At 46.2% G+C, this 21,768-nt stretch overlaps 1 protein-coding gene across 30 annotated transcripts in view; it reads left to right on the top strand.

Moving 5' to 3' along the window:
- ADGRL3 (adhesion G protein-coupled receptor L3) overlaps positions 1 to 21,768 on the top strand; it is an 809,498-nt gene that overhangs the window by 666,758 nt on the left and 120,972 nt on the right. For all 30 annotated transcript variants that reach the window (XM_073340228.1, XM_073340229.1, XM_073340219.1 and 27 more), the window contains one exon: positions 17,003 to 17,212. In XM_073340228.1, the coding sequence (XP_073196329.1) occupies positions 17,003 to 17,212 (210 nt within the window). The remainder of the gene's footprint in view (positions 1 to 17,002; positions 17,213 to 21,768) is intronic.

Consider the following 21,768-nt stretch of genomic DNA (forward strand, 5'->3'; position numbering starts at 1 on the left):
TGGTCTGATGGCTTCACGTGATTCCAGAGAAGCAAGCCCAATGCATTAAATAGGATTCAGGATAAAATACAAGGGAGCGTTTGGTGCAGAATAATTTTGTGGGCAACGCATAACTTTTCAGAACATGTGAATCAGAAGGGAATGCCAGATTCCATCTGGCTACCCTGTGCCTTTAAGGCACAGCCTCTAGCAAGGGAGCAGTACGGAGCATTGCCTCGGGGCAGCAGAATGTTCACAGGCAGCACGCACACTGCTGCTAGTACCCTTGTATGCAGCTTACTCCCCATACTCTGACCCAGAACACTAGGGAGACATGTGACTCCCTTTCCCCACTGCATGCGCTCAGGGTAATAGGAAGAGTGAGATCCCAGGTCTCCTGGAAGCACAGAGATTCAGCCTGGTCCTTATGGAGGAAAGCTAGGGTTGGCAGGTGTTATGTTCATGGCACACACACAGAAAAGTTAGATTAAAAATAAAATGCACTTGCTGGAAGGTTGCAGTGTAACACTGCTTCATTTCTTAGAATTTAGAATGTTAACACACAAGAACCCTAAACCAGAGAGAGACAATGCAGGCTGCTCCCTAAAAACCAAAAGAGACAAGTCACTCCACCTTACTCTAGGCTGGCCTTTGACAAACTGACTCCTCTGATTCCACACTTCCCTGGAGAGCCTCCTACCCGGCAAGCAGGACCAGGAAACTCCTTAGGATTTGAATTAGCAGCTTATAATTTTTATAGTTTTCAGTATACCATCAACAACTCCTTATATCCTCACCTGGCTACCTGAAATATCCTACCTAATGATAGAGAATACAACATATCATGGGGAACAGACACCTGAGCCCCTCTTCTTAGTTTAAAGTTGACAGAACTATGATTTGACAAATGTCACTTCTGGCCATGAATTAGCTCCCTCCTTAGTAAGATGGTAATGCTGTGTGTTCCTCTAAAGGAGAATTCTGCAGACATTCCCTGAGTTATGGGCTGTGCTTTAATTATTAGCATACTGGGGTGGGGGAGAGGTAGGGCCTCTGATTTATTCAGCAAATGATTGATAGCCTTCTGCTTCTCTACTCAGTAATAGCTATATGTCTGTATCTTAAGGAAAAACAAATATCAATGGCTGACCATTAGAGCTGTGATTTATCTGTGTGTCTTAAGACTGGGAGTTGATGGGATCAATTCCAGGCTTAACAGGACTCTACTCAATTAAGAAGAAAGATTTTTTTTAAAAAAAGATGCTATCTGCCTATTAGAGTTAGTTGAGCCTGGAGATGGCCCCTTCCTGCTTCTCCACGTGGGCACCAATGATACTGCCAAGAATGACCTTGAGCGGATCACTGCGGACTATGTGGCTCTAGGAAGAAGAATAAAGGAGTTGGAGGCGCAAGTGGTGTTCTCGTCCATCCTCCCCGTGGAAGGAAAAGGCCTAGGTAGGGAGCGTCGAATCGTGGAAGTCAACGAATGGCTACGCAGATGGTGTCGGAGAGAAGGCTTTGGTTTCTTTGACCATGGGATGGTGTTCCATGAAGGAGGAGTGCTGGGTAGAGACGGGCTCCATCTTACGAAGAGAGGGAAGAGCATCTTTGCCAGCAGGCTGGCTAACCTAGTGAGGAGGGCTTTAAACTAGGTTCACCGGGGGAAGGAGACCAAAGCCCTGAGGTAAGTGGGAAAGCGGGATACCGGGAGGAAGCACAGGCAGGAATGTCTGTGAGGGGAGGGCTCCTGCCTCATACTGGCAATGAGGGGCGATCAACAGGTTATCTCAAGTGCTTATATACAAATGCACAAAGCCTTGGAAACAAGCAGGGAGAACTGGAGGTCCTGGTGATGTCAAGGAACTATGACGTGATCGGAATAACAGAGACTTGGTGGGATAACTCATATGACTGGAGTACTGTCATGGATGGTTATAAACTGTTCAGGAAGGACAGGCAGGGCAGAAAAGGTGGGGGAGTAGCACTGTATGTAAGGGAGCAGTATGACTGCTCAGAGCTCCGGTACGAAACTGCAGAAAAACCTGAGTGTCTCTGGATTAAGTTTAGAAGTGTGTGCAACAAGAGTGATGTAGTGGTGGGAGTCTGCTATAGACCACCGGACCAGGGGGATGAGGTGGATGAGGCTTTCTTCCGGCAGCTCACGGAAGCTACTAGATCGCATGCCCTGATTCTCATGGGTGACTTTAATTTTCCTGATATCTGCTGGGAGAGCAATACAGCGGTGCATAGACAATCCAGGAAGTTTTTGGAAAGCGTAGGGGACAATTTCCTGGCGCAAGTGCTAGAGGAGCCAACTAGGGGGGGTGCTTTTCTTGACCTGCTGCTCACAAACCGGGTAGAATTAGTGGGGGAAGCAAAAGTGGATGGGAATCTGGGAGGCAGTGACCATGAGTTGGTTGAGTTCAGGATCCTGACGCAGGGAACAAAGGTAAGCAGCAGGATACGGACCCTGGACTTCAGGAAAGCAGACTTCGACTCCCTCAGGGAACGGATGGCCAGGATCCCCTGGGGGACTAACTTGAAGGGGAAAGGAGTCCAGGAGAGCTGGCTGTATTTCAAGGAATCCCTGTTGAGGTTACAGGGACAAACCATCCCGATGAGTCGAAAGAATAGTAAATATGGCAGGCGACCAACTTGGCTTAATGGTGAAATCCTAGCGGATCTTAAACATAAAAAAGAAGCTTACAAGAAGTGGAAGGTTGGACATATGACCAGGGAAGAGTATAAAAATATTGCTCGGGCATGTAGGAATGTTATCAGGAGGGCCAAATCGCACCTGGAGCTGCAGCTAGCCAGAGATGTCAAGAGTAACAAGAAGGGTTTCTTCAGGTATGTTGGCAACAAGAAGAAAGCCAAGGAATGTGTGGGCCCCTTACTGAATGAGGGAGGCAACCTAGTGACAGAGGATGTGGAAAAAGCTAATGTACTCAATGCTTTTTTTGCCTCTGTTTTCACTAACAAGGTCAGCTCCCAGACTGCTGCGCTGGGCATCACAAAATGCGGAAGAGATGGCCAGCCCTCTGTGGAGATAGAGGCGGTTAGGGACTATTTAGAAAAGCTGGACGTGCACAAGTCCATGGGGCCGGACGAGTTGCATCCGAGAGTGCTGAAGGAATTGGCGGCTGTGATTGCAGAGCCACTGGCCATTATCTTTGAAAACTCGTGGCGAACCGGGGAAGTCCCGGATGACTGGAAAAAGGCTAATGTAGTGCCAATCTTTAAAAAAGGGAAGAAGGAAGATCCTGGGAACTACAGGCCAGTCAGCCTCACCTCAGTCCCTGGAAAAATCATGGAGCAGGTCCTCAAAGAATCAATCCTGAAGCACTTGCATGAGAGGAAAGTGATCAGGAACAGCCAGCATGGATTCACCAAGGGAAGGTCATGCCTGACTAATCTAATCGCCTTTTATGATGAGATTACTGGTTCTGTGGATGAAGGGAAAGCAGTGGATGTATTGTTTCTTGACTTTAGCAAAGCTTTTGACACGGTCTCCCATAGTATTCTTGTCAGCAAGTTAAGGAAGTATGGGCTGGATGAATGCACTATAAGGTGGGTAGAAAGCTGGCTAAATTGTCGGGCTCAACGGGTAGTGATCAATGGCTCCATGTCTAGTTGGCAGCCGGTATCAAGTGGAGTGCCCCAAGGGTCGGTCCTGGGGCCGGTTTTCTTCAATATCTTCATAAATGATCTGGAGGATGGTGTGGATTGCACTCTCAGCAAATTTGCGGATGATACTAAACTGGGAGGAGTGGTAGATACGCTGGAGGGGAGGGATAGGATACAGAAGGACCTAGACCAATTGGAAGATTGGGCCAAAAGGAATCTGATGAGGTTCAATAAGGATAAGTGCAGGGTCCTGCACTTAGGACGGAAGAACCCAATGCACAGCTACAGACTAGGGACCGAATGGCTAGGCAGCAGTTCTGCAGAAAAGGACCTAGGGGTGACAGTGGACGAGAAGCTGGATATGAGTCAGCAGTGTGCCCTTGTTGCCAAGAAGGCCAATGGCATTTTGGGATGTATAAGTAGGGGCATAGCGAGCAGATCGAGGGACGTGATCGTTCCCCTCTATTCGACATTGGTGAGGCCTCATCTGGAGTACTGTGTCCAGTTTTGGGCCCCACACTTCAAGAAGGATGTGGATAAATTGGAGAGAGTCCAGCGAAGGGCAACAAAAATGATTAGGGGACTGGAACACATGAGTTATGAGGAGAGGCTGAGGGAGCTGGGATTGTTTAGCCTGCAGAAGAGAAGAATGAGGGGGGATTTGATAGCTGCTTTCAACTACCTGAAAGGGGGTTCCAAAGAGGATGGCTCTAGACTGTTCTCAATGGTAGCAGATGACAGAACGAGGAGTAATGGTCTCAAGTTGCAGTGGGGGAGGTTTAGATTGGATATTAGGAAAAACTTTTTCACTAAGAGGGTGGTGAAACACTGGAATGCGTTACCTAGGGAGGTGGTAGAATCTCCTTCCTTAGAGGTTTTTAAGGTCAGGCTTGACAAAGCCCTGGCTGGGATGATTTAACTGGGAATTGGTCCTGCTTTGAGCAGGGGGTTGGACTAGATGACCTTCTGGGGTCCCTTCCAACCCTGATATTCTATGATTCTATGATTCTATGGCTTTATTCCTCAAATTCAATGGGCTCCCTGCCAAGTTTACATGACTTTCCAAGATCCTGGGACTCTGGGAACAGTAGAGTCTCCCCTGATGCCCCCTCAATTTAAAAGGCATTGAGTTGGGTGCCCTTTCTCCCATACATAATACTGAGGAATAACCCTGTGCTCGGCCATCTCCTCCAGGCCTCTGGAACATAATACATGGAGTAAGGATAATCACACAAGCTGACTTCATTCCCAGCAGGATATCTTTTGACAGGCATGTCAGGCAGTCCCCTACAGCAAATGCACTGACAAGTCATGATGTGAATGGAAATTCACAGGCTATTCCAGAGATGCATGCTGTAATTCAAACAAAACCCATGTCACATAAGAGTTGGAAATATTGTGGTGTCTCTGCACAGAAGTACAAAATAATGATGTGCTAGTTATGAATTATCATTTATATGGTAGTATCACTGAGAGATCAGGGCCCCATTGTGCTTGGTGCTGTACAAACACAATAAATGACAGGCCGAGCCTCAAAGAGTGTACAGTCTAAAGTGACAAGACAGGCCCATGTTGGGAGGGGAGACAGAGACACACAGCACATTAGTGGCAGAACAGGAATAGAGCTCAAGTCTGTCGTGTTCCAATCCAGCACCCTATCTGCGGACCACATTGCCTGCTGTTATTCAGACCTCTTCCACGGATTCATAATATCTTTGTCAGGTATAAAGAAGATGTTTGCCATCCCTGGTTATCTAACTATTGTACTCTCCATCTACATAACACAGTGTGCAGTCTACCTTATGGAGTCGGAATATTTCCTGTCTTTCAGAGAATGTATCATTGAAAATTAAAATGTTCATTTCTCATTTAGATGCCTTCAGACTTTCAAATAAATGAAACACCTTTCCATCAGATTACAAATAACTTTGGATGGTTTTATACAACCCTTAGATGCAATAAGACTACATTATTTCTTATGCCCTGGAAGAAAGCACATGGTTAAAGGACATAACCCATTCTACCGGTGTGGTAACAGCTAAAGAATTATCCTTCAAAATTTACAAGCTGATTTTCATAAAAGTGAGCACTTTGCATCACAATAGCCATAGCAGATGCAGCTTAAACATACCGTAGGAAAAACAGGCAACCAGAAAACTAGTTCAGTGCTGGTGGGAAAAATCCATTTAAAAAGACCCAACTGTTTGAGTCAGAGTACCTTAAGGTAGACAGATATTGCTGAGCAACATCTACTGTGCACTACAAATCGCTATTCCAACAAGATGCTTTAAGTACAGCAATTAATCTGAAGCTTTAAAATGTTATACTATGCTACACATAAATTACATCATCATCATCAATTATTTTGGAAATCGAGGAACGAGGAGAGTTGAGGAGAGAAAAGAACAAACATTTATAAAGTCTAAGTGGAACGTATGGGTGCATTGCCTAGAACCACTCTGAATTTCAGATCTAAAGAACAGGATAAACTCATCCCTCAGTTAGACATACATTAACATGAGTGGGATTGAATGGCAGTATCAAAAAGCAGAATTAGGCCCAGGGTCTAGAACGTGTTAAAATATCCGAGCTAAATTCTAAAGCTGCTGTATTATAAGTTGAGTAGGGCAAAGGGATTTTGCACCTGCTAAAGGGTTAAGTCTCTGCAGAGAGTTTTATTATGCTGACTTATTCAAAAATGTGTTAAACAAGGAGTGTTTCAATTAAGCAGAAAAGTTATTAAATCAGCTTGTCTTCACTGGGTTTTTTAAATGAAAAATAAAAGACTATTTGAGCGTGTGTCAAGAACAGGAACCAGGGAACTTAATGGAATCAGCAAATTAAGAGATGTAAGAGACATATTCAGTAATCCATTACATTCCTTTGCCAGTGAAGAATTGTCACTTACAGAGTATTGTGGGGTGATTGGTCTATCTTCCCTTGGGAAAATTACCCAACCCTTATTGTTAAGAAAATACAGCCTAGTCTCCTGACTACATTTTCATGGAAACACAGAAATTGTGGCAGGAAAAACTGAAATTGTCATGTAATCTATCCCTACGGCGTCAAGACATAATTGTATGCAATAGCATATCCTTGAGACCTTTGTTTAGGTGAGCATTAAATCATTCCAGATATAGTCCTTATAACAGTTCTCATGGGTACCCGATGTTCAGTCTGAAAGATCATACAGTTTCCAGATATTCAGCCCAATTTTTTCTTTGTTCCTATTATTCCTGCTTCTGTCTAATTGGACTGCTCTAAATATCTCCTCTTTCTTCCTCCTGGGTGTTTGAACCATTTAGACCCCATATCCCCACACATAGTCACCTTTTGGGTGTCCAACTGGAGACACTTTGGGCCTGATTTCAGAGGCTCTGAATCTTAGTCCTTCCCATACTGTCAGATAATGCCTAGAGTATGAACAAGGCTCCACCATCCCAGTGTATATCCTGGGCCACTATTTGCATGCCCTCTACTTTATGAAGAGCCATAAGCTATTGGGTGCTTTTAAAAAAAGATCTGCTCTAGGAATTGTTTGGGGAAAGTTCTCTGGCCTGTGTTCTACAGGAGGGCATCAAAGATGATTACAAAAGCTCCCTTTCTGGTCTTGCAATCTATGAATAAGTTTTCCTTCTCTGAGTACTGTTCAATGGAGGGATTTGTTCAGTTGGCCCCCTTGTATGATCCTTCAGCTGCCCAATAATACAACTGCCATGGCAGATGCTCTGGCTTCATTCTTAGCACACCTCCCAGATAGTTCCATCTTCTTTTCTGGATAACTTCAGATATAAGAGGGTGTTGAACTCTGACAAGTATTGGCACTTGTTATATATTCATTCAGTATAATACCTAGTATTGTTCTGGAGCAGTTGCTGTCACAGGCATTGAGATGTCATCTGTCCCTTTGGTGGATTTCCAGTTTTCACATCCATATGCTAAGATGGAAATAATATTTGAGTTGAAGAGTCGTAGTTTGGTCTGCAAATTATAGATTTCTGGTGACCAATTCCTGTGTAAGCTGATGAATGCAGCTGCCAACTTGCCAGTTTGTGTCAATATTTCCTTCTGGACAGCCCCATTGGCTTGTGCATTACTGCCAGGTTATGTGAATTGACTCACTTCTTGTGCTGCTTTGCCTTCTAAAGTAATGCTTGAGTTGGGCACTGCCAGGCTTCTCATTAGATTTGGGGTTTTTTTCATGACTGATTATTAATCCCATCTGTTTTGGAGTACTGGATAGTTTTTCGGTCTTTGCTTGAACTTTGGTTGAGCTGCCACTTAGAAAAGCTATGTCATCAGCAAAATCTAGACCTTATAGTTAGTGTATTGCTGTGAGCTATGCAATGGCTGCTTTGTATCCTTCTACACTTTGTCTCATAATGAAGTCAATGGCAATGCCAAACAGTGGAGGTGAAGAGAACACATCATCACTGGACACAAGTGTCTGTGTTGAACCATTCACTCAGGCCTGCATTTACTTTCACATGCTGCACATTGATAGAAAGCCTTGATGCTGTTAACTATTTTTGTTGGCATACCACAGTGCTTCAAGATGTCCCAGAGTGAATTGCAATAGTGCTAAGCTCCCACAATTCCAACTGAAGTAAAAGCAGATCTGCAAAGGGCTCGTTCTTATGTTGGGCACCCAAAAATAGAGCCAGCATCCTAAAATCAGCAGCCATTATAGAAGATGTTGACCACTTTTAATCTTTCTTTATAAATCAATCTCTCCAGCATTGTGTGTGTTGCCTTTCTCTGGACTCCTTGTTTGCATACTCCATGTCCTTTGAATACTAGAGTGCCCAAAAGAGCTAGAGGCAGTGTTCTAGATGCACTCTTGCCTGTGCTCTAGAAACAGCTGTTGTTGCTTATTTATAATTGTAGGATTATTATTATTTATTCCAACTGCAGCTGCACAAAGGCAAGCAAGGCCTCTTGTGTATCCCCAACCTGTGAAATGGTACTGTCTAATATTACAATGACTTTTCTGTGCTATTATATCACATTGCAAGCTCATATCTAATTACTTACTAGGCACTCTCTCTCCCCTATGTCCTTTTCAGCATAGCTATTTTGCATGTATATCCCTCTCACTTCATCTCTGTTTCTGTGTAGTTTCTCCAGATGCCTTCGCTTGTATTTTTTCCAGGGAGAGCTGTTATTTCCTTTCTATATTTCTAACCTCTCTGTCACTTTGTATTATTTATGTGCACTCTTCAATACTGGAAACATTAGTCCCAGAGTCCTTGCGCATGGACAGGCTTGGCAGAATTCAGCTTTTATATTTTATAATGATGATGGATAATATCAATGTTTATTTTACATTTTTTTTCATTTTTTATCTATTTACATTTTCCCACTTGCACAACACTATTGTTTTTAAGCATTTTTTTCTATTTGTATCCATATAACTGTTCACAGTTTTGAGAAATTATGTAGGGAAGGAGGATGGTCAGACAATAATTATTTAATGACAAAAGACTCTGTGATTTAAAAAGTTAAAGCTTTATAGCCATTCAAACACAAATTGTCAACATCTCATGTCCACATCTACAACATAAATATCCATACCTCAAACTCTAATAAGTTCTCAAGCAGCACTTTTCATACTTTGCCTAACAGTGGATTTTGATTATTATTGATGGAAATATTTCTTGGTTGGTTTGGGTGTACGGTGAAATCAACATTTACCAACATTTACTAATAAAAATCGAATCCTCCCAAGTCTAAGCATGGATGTAGATGTTAAATTAAACCAGCTCTGACAGCATTTTGTTTGCAGCTGCTTCCTCTACCCCAAACCCAATAGATTGTTTGCTCATTGCCCTTTTTTACAGGCAGTTATCTGTGAAGAAAGCCATGGGAAGGGGCCAGAGGGGTAGGAACACTTCGTACTCCTGGGTTCTGTGAAGTCTTCCTTATTCCGTGGAATTTAAATAGCACTAAGCTTCCCCCTATTGCTTACCTTCACATTCCCAATCAACGCCTTCCTCATGGGGAGAACGAGGTTCAGGGTGACTTCCTCTCTGAGTAGATTCTGTATTCTCTGTAACATGCAGTTCTGCTGTGTGTAATTGAGGAATCTCTTTGATCCATGTGCCCAAGATCGGTTTCATCCTGTTCCCTCCACTAAATAAAGACACTAAACTAGGGAGATTGTTGTCCCTAAGAAGAATGGAGGCAGAATTTCTCAGTCATGACTTATTTTCACCTCTCAGAGTGGCAATAAGCTGTCCGTTATAGATACCATTTTAATAAGAGTTGGATTCATAGATTCCAAGGCCAGAAGGGACCATAGTGATTATCTAGCCTGACCTCCTGTGTAACACAGGCCAGAGAACTTCCCCAAAAGATGAGTATTTTGAAGAAAATCATAGGGCAGGATTCTCCCTTGGAACTCAGACAGGTATAGAGAGCAGGCAAGCGGAGACAGTGTCAGGTGTCCTGCCATCTTGCATAGGTGCCCAAGGGCTGGGCCCAATAGCTGGCAGCAATGTGGCCAGAGCACAAGGGCTGTGGGAGGCTAGATCAGCTGCTGTAGCTAGTCTTTCCAAATAAAACAGAGATGGCGCTTGGCCGAAAGCTCTTCGTCCTGGGTAAGCGGAGCCGCTCCACTGATGAAACAAAGCCAGAATGAAGGAACAAGAAAGATGCAATCACTGGGCCTGAATTACCTCTCTCTCACACCTTGTAGCACTCATTTTACAGCAGCGAAGTGACACCTGTGTAAATGAGACCAGAATGGGACCCCATAGCGTTCACCACACACACTGTATCCATGGTAACCTGCAGTTCAACTTTTCACTTAGTAACACAGAAGAAGATGACAACTTTATATCCTCTCTACAGTTTGGTGTTTTGGCTGTTCATAATAAGGGACAGGACGGGCTGATTTCGGGGCAACTCCACACTAGCAAATCCCCTCCGTATCTCTTGTTACTGCTCCGACATTGACTCCACTAACAGAGAGCGCCAAAGAGCGCTTTACATCCCAGTATCCTCACTAGCTGCCCAGTCTGGCAAGGTGCTGACTTCCCTCAGCTTCCATTGACTTCAGTGAACTGTGAACTAGACCTCCTAAGCTCCCATCCCAACAGCCAAACCAGGTGGTACAGATCCCATCGGCCCTCTCACCAGGAGGAGTTAGGGCCCTGGTTCAGCAAGGCACTAGACCATGTGCCTACCTTTAAGCTCATGAGTAGACCTACTGAAGACAACCTTGCTGACCTGGGACACTGGAAAATGTCTCTGGTATTCTGTGGCCCCTGCAGTGATCAAGATTACCGAGAGCCCTGGGACCTTGAAATTAGTGATGCCAATGGGTTTGTAATTCGGCACCTAGCAACCAAACTGCTTTGGTACTTACACCCTTGTTTTTCACAATGGCTGCTGCCAGTAACTCCGGGGTGACAAGTCCTTGCATCTTTTGGCAGGTTTTTAAAAATGACTGGGGAAAAGCCAGGTGTGTCTTGGAGAAGGTTGTGTGTCAGCTACAGCTGGAGGGATTGTGGGGAGACTACGTTTTGGGGGCTAGAACTTGCTGAGTGACCTTCTATAAAGAGGAGTGAAGGTTTTAGTGTGTGTCATAAGGAGACACCAAACCAGCTAGGAAGAAATGTCTCAGGGAAGTAGAGGCTGGATGAACCAGGTACCCTGAGGTACATCTCCCATTGTGTATAAGAGATTTGGAGCCTGAAGCTGATTTCAAACTGCTGTAAATCAGAACATATCCCGTGAAAGTCAGTGGCATTACACCATAGCTTCAGATCATAGTCCGCCTCCCACCCTGTCCCTGGTGCCACATGTACCTGGGGGAGCAGGTGCAGAATAACCCGTGAGCTCCCTCTGAGTGCAGGACTGGGGTCCTGACCTGTTCTTACCTGGGTTATGCAAGGGGGAGAGGAAAGGCTCCTTAATCCCTCCCCCAGCTGCATGCCATTGTAGCCACATTTGGGGGAGTTGATCCTTAGGGTTCAGCATAAACTTGCAGTTTTGTACATTCAACAAGATTTCCCCCGTTTTCCTTATAATGATGTTGTTTGGTTCGGTAGATCACGTCCCTGGCTTTCCCATCATTTCCTCTGGCTCTTCGGATTCAGTTATTAGCGTATCATAGACTCAGAGACTTTAAGGCCAGAAGGGGCCACCGTAATCATCTAATCTGACCTCTTGTACTTTGCAGGCCACAGAACCTCACCCAGCCACTCCTGTAATAGGCCCCTGCCTCTGGCTGAGTTAGTGAAGTCCTCAAATCTTGATTTAAAGCCACCTGTGATCTCACCCTATCAGTGTAACATACTGTAGTGAGGAAATGCAACGTGGACATAAGAACGATGAGCTCTCGATAACACACTATGGTTGATAATAGTTTTAAAAGGAGTAACGGGATTCCAGTCCATTCTGGGCAGCTACAAATCTCAGGAGCAGTGTAAACTATACACCACTGCCGGCTTAAATCTGGCCCACTTGGACCCATGCTGCTGCCTTCCAAGCCAGCTCCCACCGGTCGCACAACAGCCATATTCCAGCAAGCCAATGACACTTTCTTTAGTTACCATGTGTCATTCCTCCACCCACAAGCATGTTACCATCTCCCTTCCTAAAGGCAAAGATTAGCTGAACAAAAGCACCCCCCGCAGCCAGTAGCTCTGTTTCAGCACCGTTTACCTCTACTGAGCTTTTTAACAGGGAAAGAGAAAGGACCCTTCATTTAAGGGACAAGCCATTCTGTCATAAACTGACATTCACTGGAGTTGTTTTTTATTAACTCTGCTCTTGAGCCCAGGCAGTGCACTGCTGGAACCATCATTCATCTCTTACACATTTCACAGCCTGAGCAATTTCTGGGCTGCCTACTCACCCTGCTGTGGACTTGGCAGCCATGTCTGTGACACACACACAACGGTTTTCAAAGCAGCAATCTGTTTCAGCCAGTCTACTTCCCACCGACGCAACTCGGAACCCAATCCAAAAGCTGTGGGAGTCAAGGGGAGTCTTTGCGTGGCCGAGGATCTGGCCCCGAACGCCAACCCTAGATATAAAACTTGTCACAAATACAAAAGTTGTTGGGTTTATTGGTTTGTTCTCTGAATTTCATCAAGCTCTTTGTTTCTGTAAAATACACCTTTTTTAGAGATTTGGAACCCAGAAAAGAACAGCTGCCTGATTTTGAGCCGTATGGTGAGAGAGCACTGAAAGCCAGCCACTGACCCAGCATGCTGGGTACATTAGGGTATGTCTACACTGCAGTGTAAACCCAGGGTTTGAACTCAGCCTCAAGCCTAATCCCACCCCATCCACCAACACACAAATTGTTCTGACCCAGGGCTCCTACCCAGGGTCCCAGGACCACCCAGGAGTGGAGGACCGAGCCCGAGTCAAGTTGGGACCCAGGGTTCAAGTCCTGTTGCTTTTCAGTGTAGATGCAGCCCTGCTGGACTCGTGCTCTGGGAGTCTGCCAGAAGTATCCCAGGGGCTGACTTTCTTTGTCCTCTGGATGGTCGAGTTTTCCCAGATTGCACCACAAGCACAGGGCGAGCGCAGCCCCATTTTGGGAGGGTGCTAGGAAGTCTGGTTGGACTCCGGCCTGCAAAATGCAGTTTAGCTGCTGGAGTCCCAGTTTGGGACCTGGGTTGCAACAATTCCTAACCTGGGGTTAGAGATGAGTGTAGATGCTCAAGCTCTAGGTTGACAAACTCGACTAGAGTTCTATCAACCTTGGTCTTACACTGCAGCGTAGTCGTAGCTAGGCATTAACTAGCTCCCCCACAGACTCCCAGAGAATGTCGCTCAGGAAGGATGTGCAAAGGGAAGGAGAGAGGGCTAGCGGAGCTCAGGGGCAGCCAGCTCTCTGGCTGGTGAGATGGCTTCCTTTTCCTCTCCTTCTCCCTGAAGGAAGTGCTGAGGACTGAAGGACACTGCAGGTGGAAGTGCTGCACGGGGATTGTGACGGCTGCTTGGCAGAGATCACATCAGTACAAACGCACAGAGGTGTTGACAATCGAGACATCCAAGACTGTTTTGGAGGGGCCCACGGATGGCTGCCCTGTTCCAGGCTCTATGTGTGATATTTTATGCAAATTATTTAATGAGTGAATTTACGTTTTTAAAAATAATTTATATATAACCATAAACTTCAGCGTAATAAATGTGCAGGTTAGTGTTCTTGAAAGGCCAGCTTAACAGCCCTGGTCAGTGAAGTCCTGGTTTAAAAGCTGGACAAGCTTCCCGCAAACACTGCCTTACCACCAGGCGTGAACTTTGGGCTGGAGGCTTTGAGGACGTTCTCTCTTGGGGTAACAGTCTCCATGGCCCATGCAGTTTTTGGCCTCTCTGCTGAGTCTGACTGTCAGTGAAAAGTGTGATGCTGAGTTTGTGCTGTGGGAGCTGGAATTAACACCCACAAACTCATCCCACATAGGGGCCATCAGGCCTCTGTTGGGCAAGAGCTTGTAGTGGCCTACAGGTGAAAGGCTCTGTAGCAATGCACTGAGGCATCCAGGCCCCCAGGAAGTGCCAGTGTCATGCCTTTGAGAATGAGGCTTGTTGCCTGGAAAGATGCATTTATCAAATCAAGTTCTGACCTTTCCTGGAGCCTGCACAGACAGAACCTTCCACTCCCTGGCACAAGGGCAAAATCTCCCACCTCCTGCTCTCAGTCTTCTACCATCAACTGCCCCACCCAGTTCCATTCACCAAAATGACAGCATTAAACGCACAACAATCATACAGATATTAACACAACATCCCAACTCACTTCTACATTCCATGTTTGGCAATATACATTCATTCCAACAGTTACCGTTATCCCAGGGTTCTCATCCTAACTTAAGAGGGTGTCATATTTATGGTGCTATACAGTGGCACAGAAATACCGACTCCAGTCAGTAGGAGCAGTGAAACTAGATCCCTTGGTCTCCTGGCTCCCAACCCAGGGCATGCAACCCTAGGTGTTTGCTGGGTGGGATGGTGGCTCTGCCCTGTCACCTACAGCAGATCTGACTGTGGTAGCACTTGGGCACTGGAAGGTGAGAGTGATGGTCAATAGAAAGCAAGCTGGACCAATGTGGTCTCCGGGGGCTGTGGTGCCCAACCTCCTGTTGGCTTGCACAGAGCGGGGGGCTGGCAGGCACAAGGGGCCATGCCTCTGTTCGAGGGCTGTGCACTGGAGATCATCAGCACAGCTCCTTGCTAATCCTCCCAGAGGTGCTAGCTGCCTGAGAGAAGAATTGTCTCTTTCTCCTGCTCCAAACTACCCAGCCCTTTCTCAGCTCAGCCCCTGTGTGGTCCAGAACCAGTGAACGATAAGAGATCTCTTCTTTCCCACCCTATCATCTCAGCAGGGGTGTCTCTTCCCCCCACCCCCTATCTCAGCATCATACATGGCCCTGGTGGCAGAATCCCTCTGACCTCTCCTCTTCTCCTCTCCTGAATGGTCCTGGGGAGCTGTCGGACCTTTTTTCACCTCCTCCTCCCTATAGGGCAGCAGTGGGGAGTGTGCCCAAGGATCTGATTGGACAGCCTTTCATGCTCACTTTGCAGTCCGAGGTGTAAATAACTCTGCAGGCAGCTGAGCAGTGGAGAAGTGAGATCTGTGGCTTTCATTTATTCCACACAGGCTTGGTGTGTGCATGGAGCCAAGTGTGTAAAAGGAGCAGGCTGGGTTCTTGCTCATTCCCCCTGAAGCTGGGGTGCTCTGCTATCAGATGAAGGAGAGCTCCGGAAAGCTCCCCACGTACAAGGCTGACTTTTTGTCTGGAGTGTTACTGCGTTTGTGCTCATAGCCTTGGGCGATCGATCCACGCTTTCCGAAGTTCACCTGATTGTCTCTCCCCTTTATCTGCCTGTGCCAGCTGTGTTGTTCCTGTGTCTGTGTCTCGCAGGTCGCTGAAGCTGTGCCTCGCACTGCCTTCTAATCAGGTGAGCTGGCCTGCTTTACAGCGGGGCTGTTAGGGGAGATGCTATCCACCGCTTCCAAGCAGCTTCGTGCAAAGCAGAGCAAATGCAAGGATCGGGATTTATATTAACGTTTTTGCACCAAGTTAAGAGGAAAGTTAATGAGTATGGAATTACCCAGAGATAAAACAATGCACCTCCGTCAGGAAAAGAATATGCCCTTTCTTCCTTTCCACCTTCTGTGTGCAGTGGGGATGGAATAGACATTTTTGTTGCTGTTGCGATAGGCATATGTTAAATCTGTGCCCTTGTGGTACATCTGCAATCATAGAGTCTCTTAAACCTTCCAGATTCCCAAGAAAAATGGCAGGAGTGCTGTGGGAATAAAACCTCCTGTAATTTCTGTCTAGTCTCTTTATAAACAGCCTCTAGGGGGAAGAAAAAACTCACTCACCATCTTTCATTCTCATTTGATACCTATCAATCGTGCCGATAAAGCCAAAGTGCTGAAAGGATTTGAGTTGTTTTTGATGGGTGCTGACATAGCAGGAGTCTATATCAATAAGTACCTGACACTGATGTAGCTTTGTCATTGGCACGGAGGTAACAAAAAGGGTAAATGAATCAGCATTCCACTCCATCTGTCATAGACTTTTCCCCATAGCAAAACACCCTGTTTTTCTCTTCCAAGATGAGAGCGCCAAGCGTCCGTGCCCTGGTTTGGGAAGCAAATGCACGGACAAACACAGGAATAGGTCCAGTGGCATTTTATTGGTGGACCTCAGCATCCTGCTTTCCACCGTGAGAGCTCATGGCCTACCCCCTAGACCAGTGTTTGCTGCTGCTGTTCTTCGGGCATATGGTAGCCTGAAAGGGAAACATCCCTGCAGTAGTGACCATGTGGACATTACTTCTGGGTAAGCAGAAACTAGACCACATCACAAGGGGGAACACACAATTTCTGAGCCACATTAAAATCCTGGTTAAATGTGGATTTAAAAACAATGTGATCAATAAAAGGTCTCTGTTTATCCAGGATATTGTTCCAATATTCATTTTGGATTCCCAGCTCCCGGGTTTGATAAATCAATATTTTTTGCCTTCCCTTGTGAAAAAAAGAAAGGAAAATAATCCCTGTTTTTGCCACATGCTGGGCATTGAGACATACATTATCTTAATGGTCCCTGGGACCCAATCTTGGGATTTGAGTTTGTTCAGGTACCTTCCCCACTGCCTTACTGCTGTATTCACAAACAAACCCAAGCAAGGAGAGAGGGAGAGAACAGAGCGTGGCTTTCAGGTTGTGGCCACATTAATGCAGAACTCCATTCTGGGTAGTTTTACTCCTAATACTCTTCATTAGCTATTGGTCCCTTGTGCCAGTTCTTGGGAAGTGGATACAGGAGTCTATCAAAGGTTCTTAAACAACCTGGCTTTTTTCAGTATTGATTAGCTGACGTGCGGCGTGTGACTGATTATTTTTCTGTTGTGTCTCCAGCACAGCGACATGGTCCACGACCTGCTCCTGGATGTTATCACGTGGGTCGGCATTCTGCTGTCACTCGTCTGCCTCCTGATCTGCATCTTCACCTTTTGCTTTTTCCGCGGACTCCAGAGTGACAGGAACACAATTCACAAGAACTTGTGCATCAGCCTCTTTGTGGCCGAGCTCCTCTTCCTCATCGGGATCAATCGAACGGATCAGCCAGTAAGATACTTGGCATAGAAATATGGAAGCATCTCCTCCCACCTTCCAGTGGAGGTAGCTGGGCGTGATCCTGGATTGAGATGAATGTGGATACACCCTACACTCATGCTCATCTCATTGCAGGATTGGGGCCCTACTTGGTAACCAAGGGTGAAATCCTAGTCCATTATGCCCAGTGGCCAAATCCCCGTTGACATCAGTGGGGCCAGGATGTCACCCTGGATGTCCGTTTAAAACGTATATACCAAAGGTGTGTGTTGTTTCATGTTTCCCCGGCAACAGCACAGTAATTCGCAAGAAGATGCTTTCTATTATAAGCCCTCCTTTCTGATCCAAAGCTGATTGAAGTCAATAGGAAACTTTCCAGTTACTCCTATAGGCTTCCAATCAAGCCCATATGATTTCCTGAACAAATTATCCTTGGGGGCTGAAATTCCTACTGTTTCTTCTTCACTTCAGTGTTTCTGAGTAGTGAGTTAAACTCCATCTGGCTGTTTTTGAGAAAACCTCAACTTAAGCAAAAAAAATCCAAAGGGAAAAAAGGCCTTTTTCACAAGACTATTTCAGGTGCTCTGTTTGTGCTCACATACATCAAAATGGCTCTTTTTAGAGAAAAAGCCTTCAAACTTGGCAAAGACTAAGGATTAGCACCTTTGACGTCTGTGAAGCAATTTGGTTTACAAATCACAGGGTTCTAAACTTTGAAATGAACAAATTCTGCACGTTCGATCTGCCGTATTCTACTGACTCTATAAATGTCTGTGACACACTAGATAGCAGGGGAAACGTACACCGTATACAAGCAGTCACCTGTGTGCAGTTCTGCAGACAGACAGAAATATTAGTGCTGTGATTACACATTCACCATTTGACATTTTCATCCCCACAGTCCCACTCGGGATGGCACCTTCATCGGAATGGCTGAGCCTATGTGGCCATAGTAATCCAACAGCTGTTCCTGGGGCTCAATGCTGCTGATTGCTGGGCTCCCAGTGATGTGTGCATTGCCCTCAGCTGCCAATGAAGTCAGTGGGTGTGGAGGGTGCTCAGCACCTTGCATAGTGATTGAGTTCAAAGAGCAATTACTGGAACCTCAGCTCCCTTTCTGAATGTGCCATTGTTCAGAGAAATGCACGGAGGGACAGATCCTGTCCTCCCTCCATAGGCAGCTGCGGCCTGATATGTAGCAGAAATGATGCATTCCTGCTGAAGCCAAACCCAGGAAAAGCCATCCAGGGGGTGCTCTAGCTCTGTGGAGCTCTGCATTGCAGTGGCTCTGTGCCGTGGGTTGCAGGCAGGAAGGGCAGGGGGGTGGGGCTGTGGGTTGGTGGCAGGAAGGGGTCAGGGCTGTGGGTTGGCAGCAGAAAGGGCAGGGGGGTTGAGCTGTGGGTTGGTGGCAGGAAGGGATCAGGGCCGTGTGTTGGTGGCAGGAAGGGCAGAGGGGCGGGGCTGTGGGTTGGTGGCAGGAAGGGGTCAGGGCCGTGGGTTGGCAGCAGAAAGGGCAGGGGGGTTGAGCTGTGGGTTGGTGGCAGGAAGGGGTCAGGGCCGTGGGTTGGTGGCAGGAAGGGCAGAGGGGTGGGGCTGTGGGTTGGTGGCAGGAAGGGGTCAGGGCCGTGGGTTGCCGGCAGGAAGGGCAGGGGGCGGGGCTGTGGGTTCCCAACAGCCCATGAAGTTTTAGTCCAGTCCGCGCAAGGCCCAGGGAAGTGACCTTTGTGCTGGGTACTCCACGGAGGTTGGACTTGGGATTCACACCCACACACCGTGGGCAGGCAGCAAAGCTGGAGCATGGTATAACTGTGGCCATTAGGGACTGTATCAATAGTTGCTGCCCTTACGCATCTGCTAAGTGGAGAATCTGAATCACTTACCAAACCATCACCTAGCACTTACACAGCACTTTTCATCTGCAGATCTAAGAGAACTTTACAGATGAGGGTCAGTATCATTCTCCCCATTTTACACATGAGGAAACTGAGGCCAAGGAAAGGGTCTTGCCCAAGGTCACCCAGCAGGCCAGTGGCAGAGCAGTTAATAGAACCTAGCTTTCCTGAGTCCTAGTCCTGTGCTGTATCCACTAGGCTATGCTGCTTCTGCAGCCATTCACTTTAAGCCACTGCAACATCAAAAGAAAACTTTTCTAGTGTCTCTTAAACTGTCCAAGCAGCACGTTTACATGTGTATTTTTTGACATTTTACTGCAGAGGGGAAAACTGGCATGGGCTGGCCTAACCCTGATTTAGGAGAGCCCTAATGGACAGGAAACATTGTGAGTTTTGGCTCCCAGAAATTCATCCTGACAGGTTCTGTCCGGTTTTGGGGGGAGGGAGAAAGGAAAGGGAAGGCTGGGACGTCTTGTGCTCCCCTGGTGGAAGAGGTGGGACACTCAGCCCCAAAACCAGTGAATGTCCTGAGATATGCTCCAATCTGGGGAAACCTGTGGAGGCCAGAGCCATCTGTACAACAGCCTAATGCATAACCACTTCTTCCTGTCCCCTCCTGCCTGGAGCTGGGGCAGGGACAAGGAGCCATGCCCTGCTTGCCAGCACCAATGCCAAACAGTCCCTGGCGGCTGTTCCCTCCTTCCTTTGATGCACACGGTGGCTTGGGAGCCCACATAAGGCGATGCTGACTCAGTCAGTTCGGTCCGCCGTGAGGAATCCCTGGCAGGGTTGAAGGGGCCCATGTCATGGAGAGTAGCCCAACCTCACCCCTCCCACCTGGAACATCCAGCCCACAGAGTGTATCTGGGGCAAGGGGCTTGTCCGTGATAAGGGACAGGATGGGAAAAATACCATGGAGGCAGATCGCCGCACACCAAATCTGCCTCCCTTTGGTCCCTTCCACTCGTGGAGAAGGAGGGGATGGTTAAGCCTGATGGCAGCTGAACCAAAAGCCCTAACGGTTTCAGTCACCTGCCGTGCTTCCCAATGCTCTGCTGCTGGTGTGGCCAGTGGGAGAGGGAGGTTTTCCTTTCACTCCTCCAGAACCATCCATTAGGGTACAAAAGGGGCAGTGCTGACCTTCCTCTCTTGATCAATGGCAAAATGAATTTTGACCTCGATAGGAGCAAGACTGTGCCCTGACTCTAGCCTTTTCCAAGGTGCCTAAGGGAGTTAGGTGTCCAACTCCTATTGACCTTTAACATGGTTTGGGTGCCTTATTCCCTTAGGTTCTTTGGAAAGCTGCAGCACAAGTCATGTGTCAATGCCCTACTTGGATAATCATTTCAGTAATTCCATGTCCATGTAAAAATAGACAAATGGCATGTTCTTTGTGTTTTTAAACTCCATTTAGAAATGATATTCTCATCTGCCAAAGCATCCCCGCCCCTTGGTGAGTGTCTCTAGAAATATGCTTTGTCGGAGTTCCAGTCTTCATTTTCCCCAAACAGCCACTGCATATACTCCATATTCAAAGCCACGCGATCCTTCCCTAACGCAGGGGCACTCCTTCATTCCTGGCTAGTGTATTCTCATTATGACTGACATTTTTTTCACTGGGAACCTGTTGCAGCAGGGAGTTTTCACCTTTTCACAGTTTTTTTCAGTGACATGCCAGTGTGCTCACTCTCTTTGTAGGATCATGGGCTACCTCTAGCACATGGCCAGGTACAATACAACAGACATCCTGGGCTCGAGCCCCGTGGCACTGGGGAGAAGCTGAAGACTGCAGAGATCACTGAGGTTATGTTGTTGTCCATCCCTTTGTCAGTGCAGGCTTGTTCCCAGCATTGTATCTGTTCAGGGCCAGTTTGATCTCAGTGGATGGGTGTGAAATAAAGTCTTGCATTGGAATTCTGTCTTTTCACATTCCCCTTCCCTGCCTTTTTTTTTTTTTTAATTCTCTTATCTCAGCCCCTCACCCAAACTGCTGAGCAATGGAGCCCGCAGCATATGCCCACCCCTGCTGACAGCACCCAAGAGCATTCACATGGCAGGTCAACATATTGAAACTTGCTCACGCAACAATAGTCAACAGAGGCATCAGAAATAGAAACATGGTCTTTATGATTCCTCAACACAAGCCCTTGATGTATTGAGGCACTTCGCCATCAAATCCAAACATGTGCATATATGTGTGTGTGTCTATGTGTAAATAATATATGTGTCTATATATAATAATACATGTATAAGGCATATATTACACAAATCTACATTATATAGAAAATTATACACATGCACATATATATAAATATATACATACGTGTATATAATACATATGTATATACTATAGACATATATAACTTATAAATAATATACAACAAAAATATATAATATATTTTTAAAAAAATATTTAAAGTTATCTGAGTTTTTGTTCTCATATAATGTCTGTTTATTAAACCAAGGTGTTAGAATATTTCTTTGTCTTATTTCTGTTTTATATTGATAGTAAGAAACAGGGAACAATTGCTTCAATGATTTGAATCTGAAGATGTTCCCTACTAAAAATCCAGTTTGATATTGTGGGAGTGTAGGAGCTGGGTACCAGAGTTTCAGCCAATGATATGCTTAGGATAATGTGCATAGAACATAAGTTTCTTTGGGTAAATTACAGCC

Source organism: Lepidochelys kempii, chromosome 4, assembly GCF_965140265.1.
Source record: "Lepidochelys kempii isolate rLepKem1 chromosome 4, rLepKem1.hap2, whole genome shotgun sequence".
NCBI classification, from domain to species: domain Eukaryota; kingdom Metazoa; phylum Chordata; order Testudines; family Cheloniidae; genus Lepidochelys; species Lepidochelys kempii.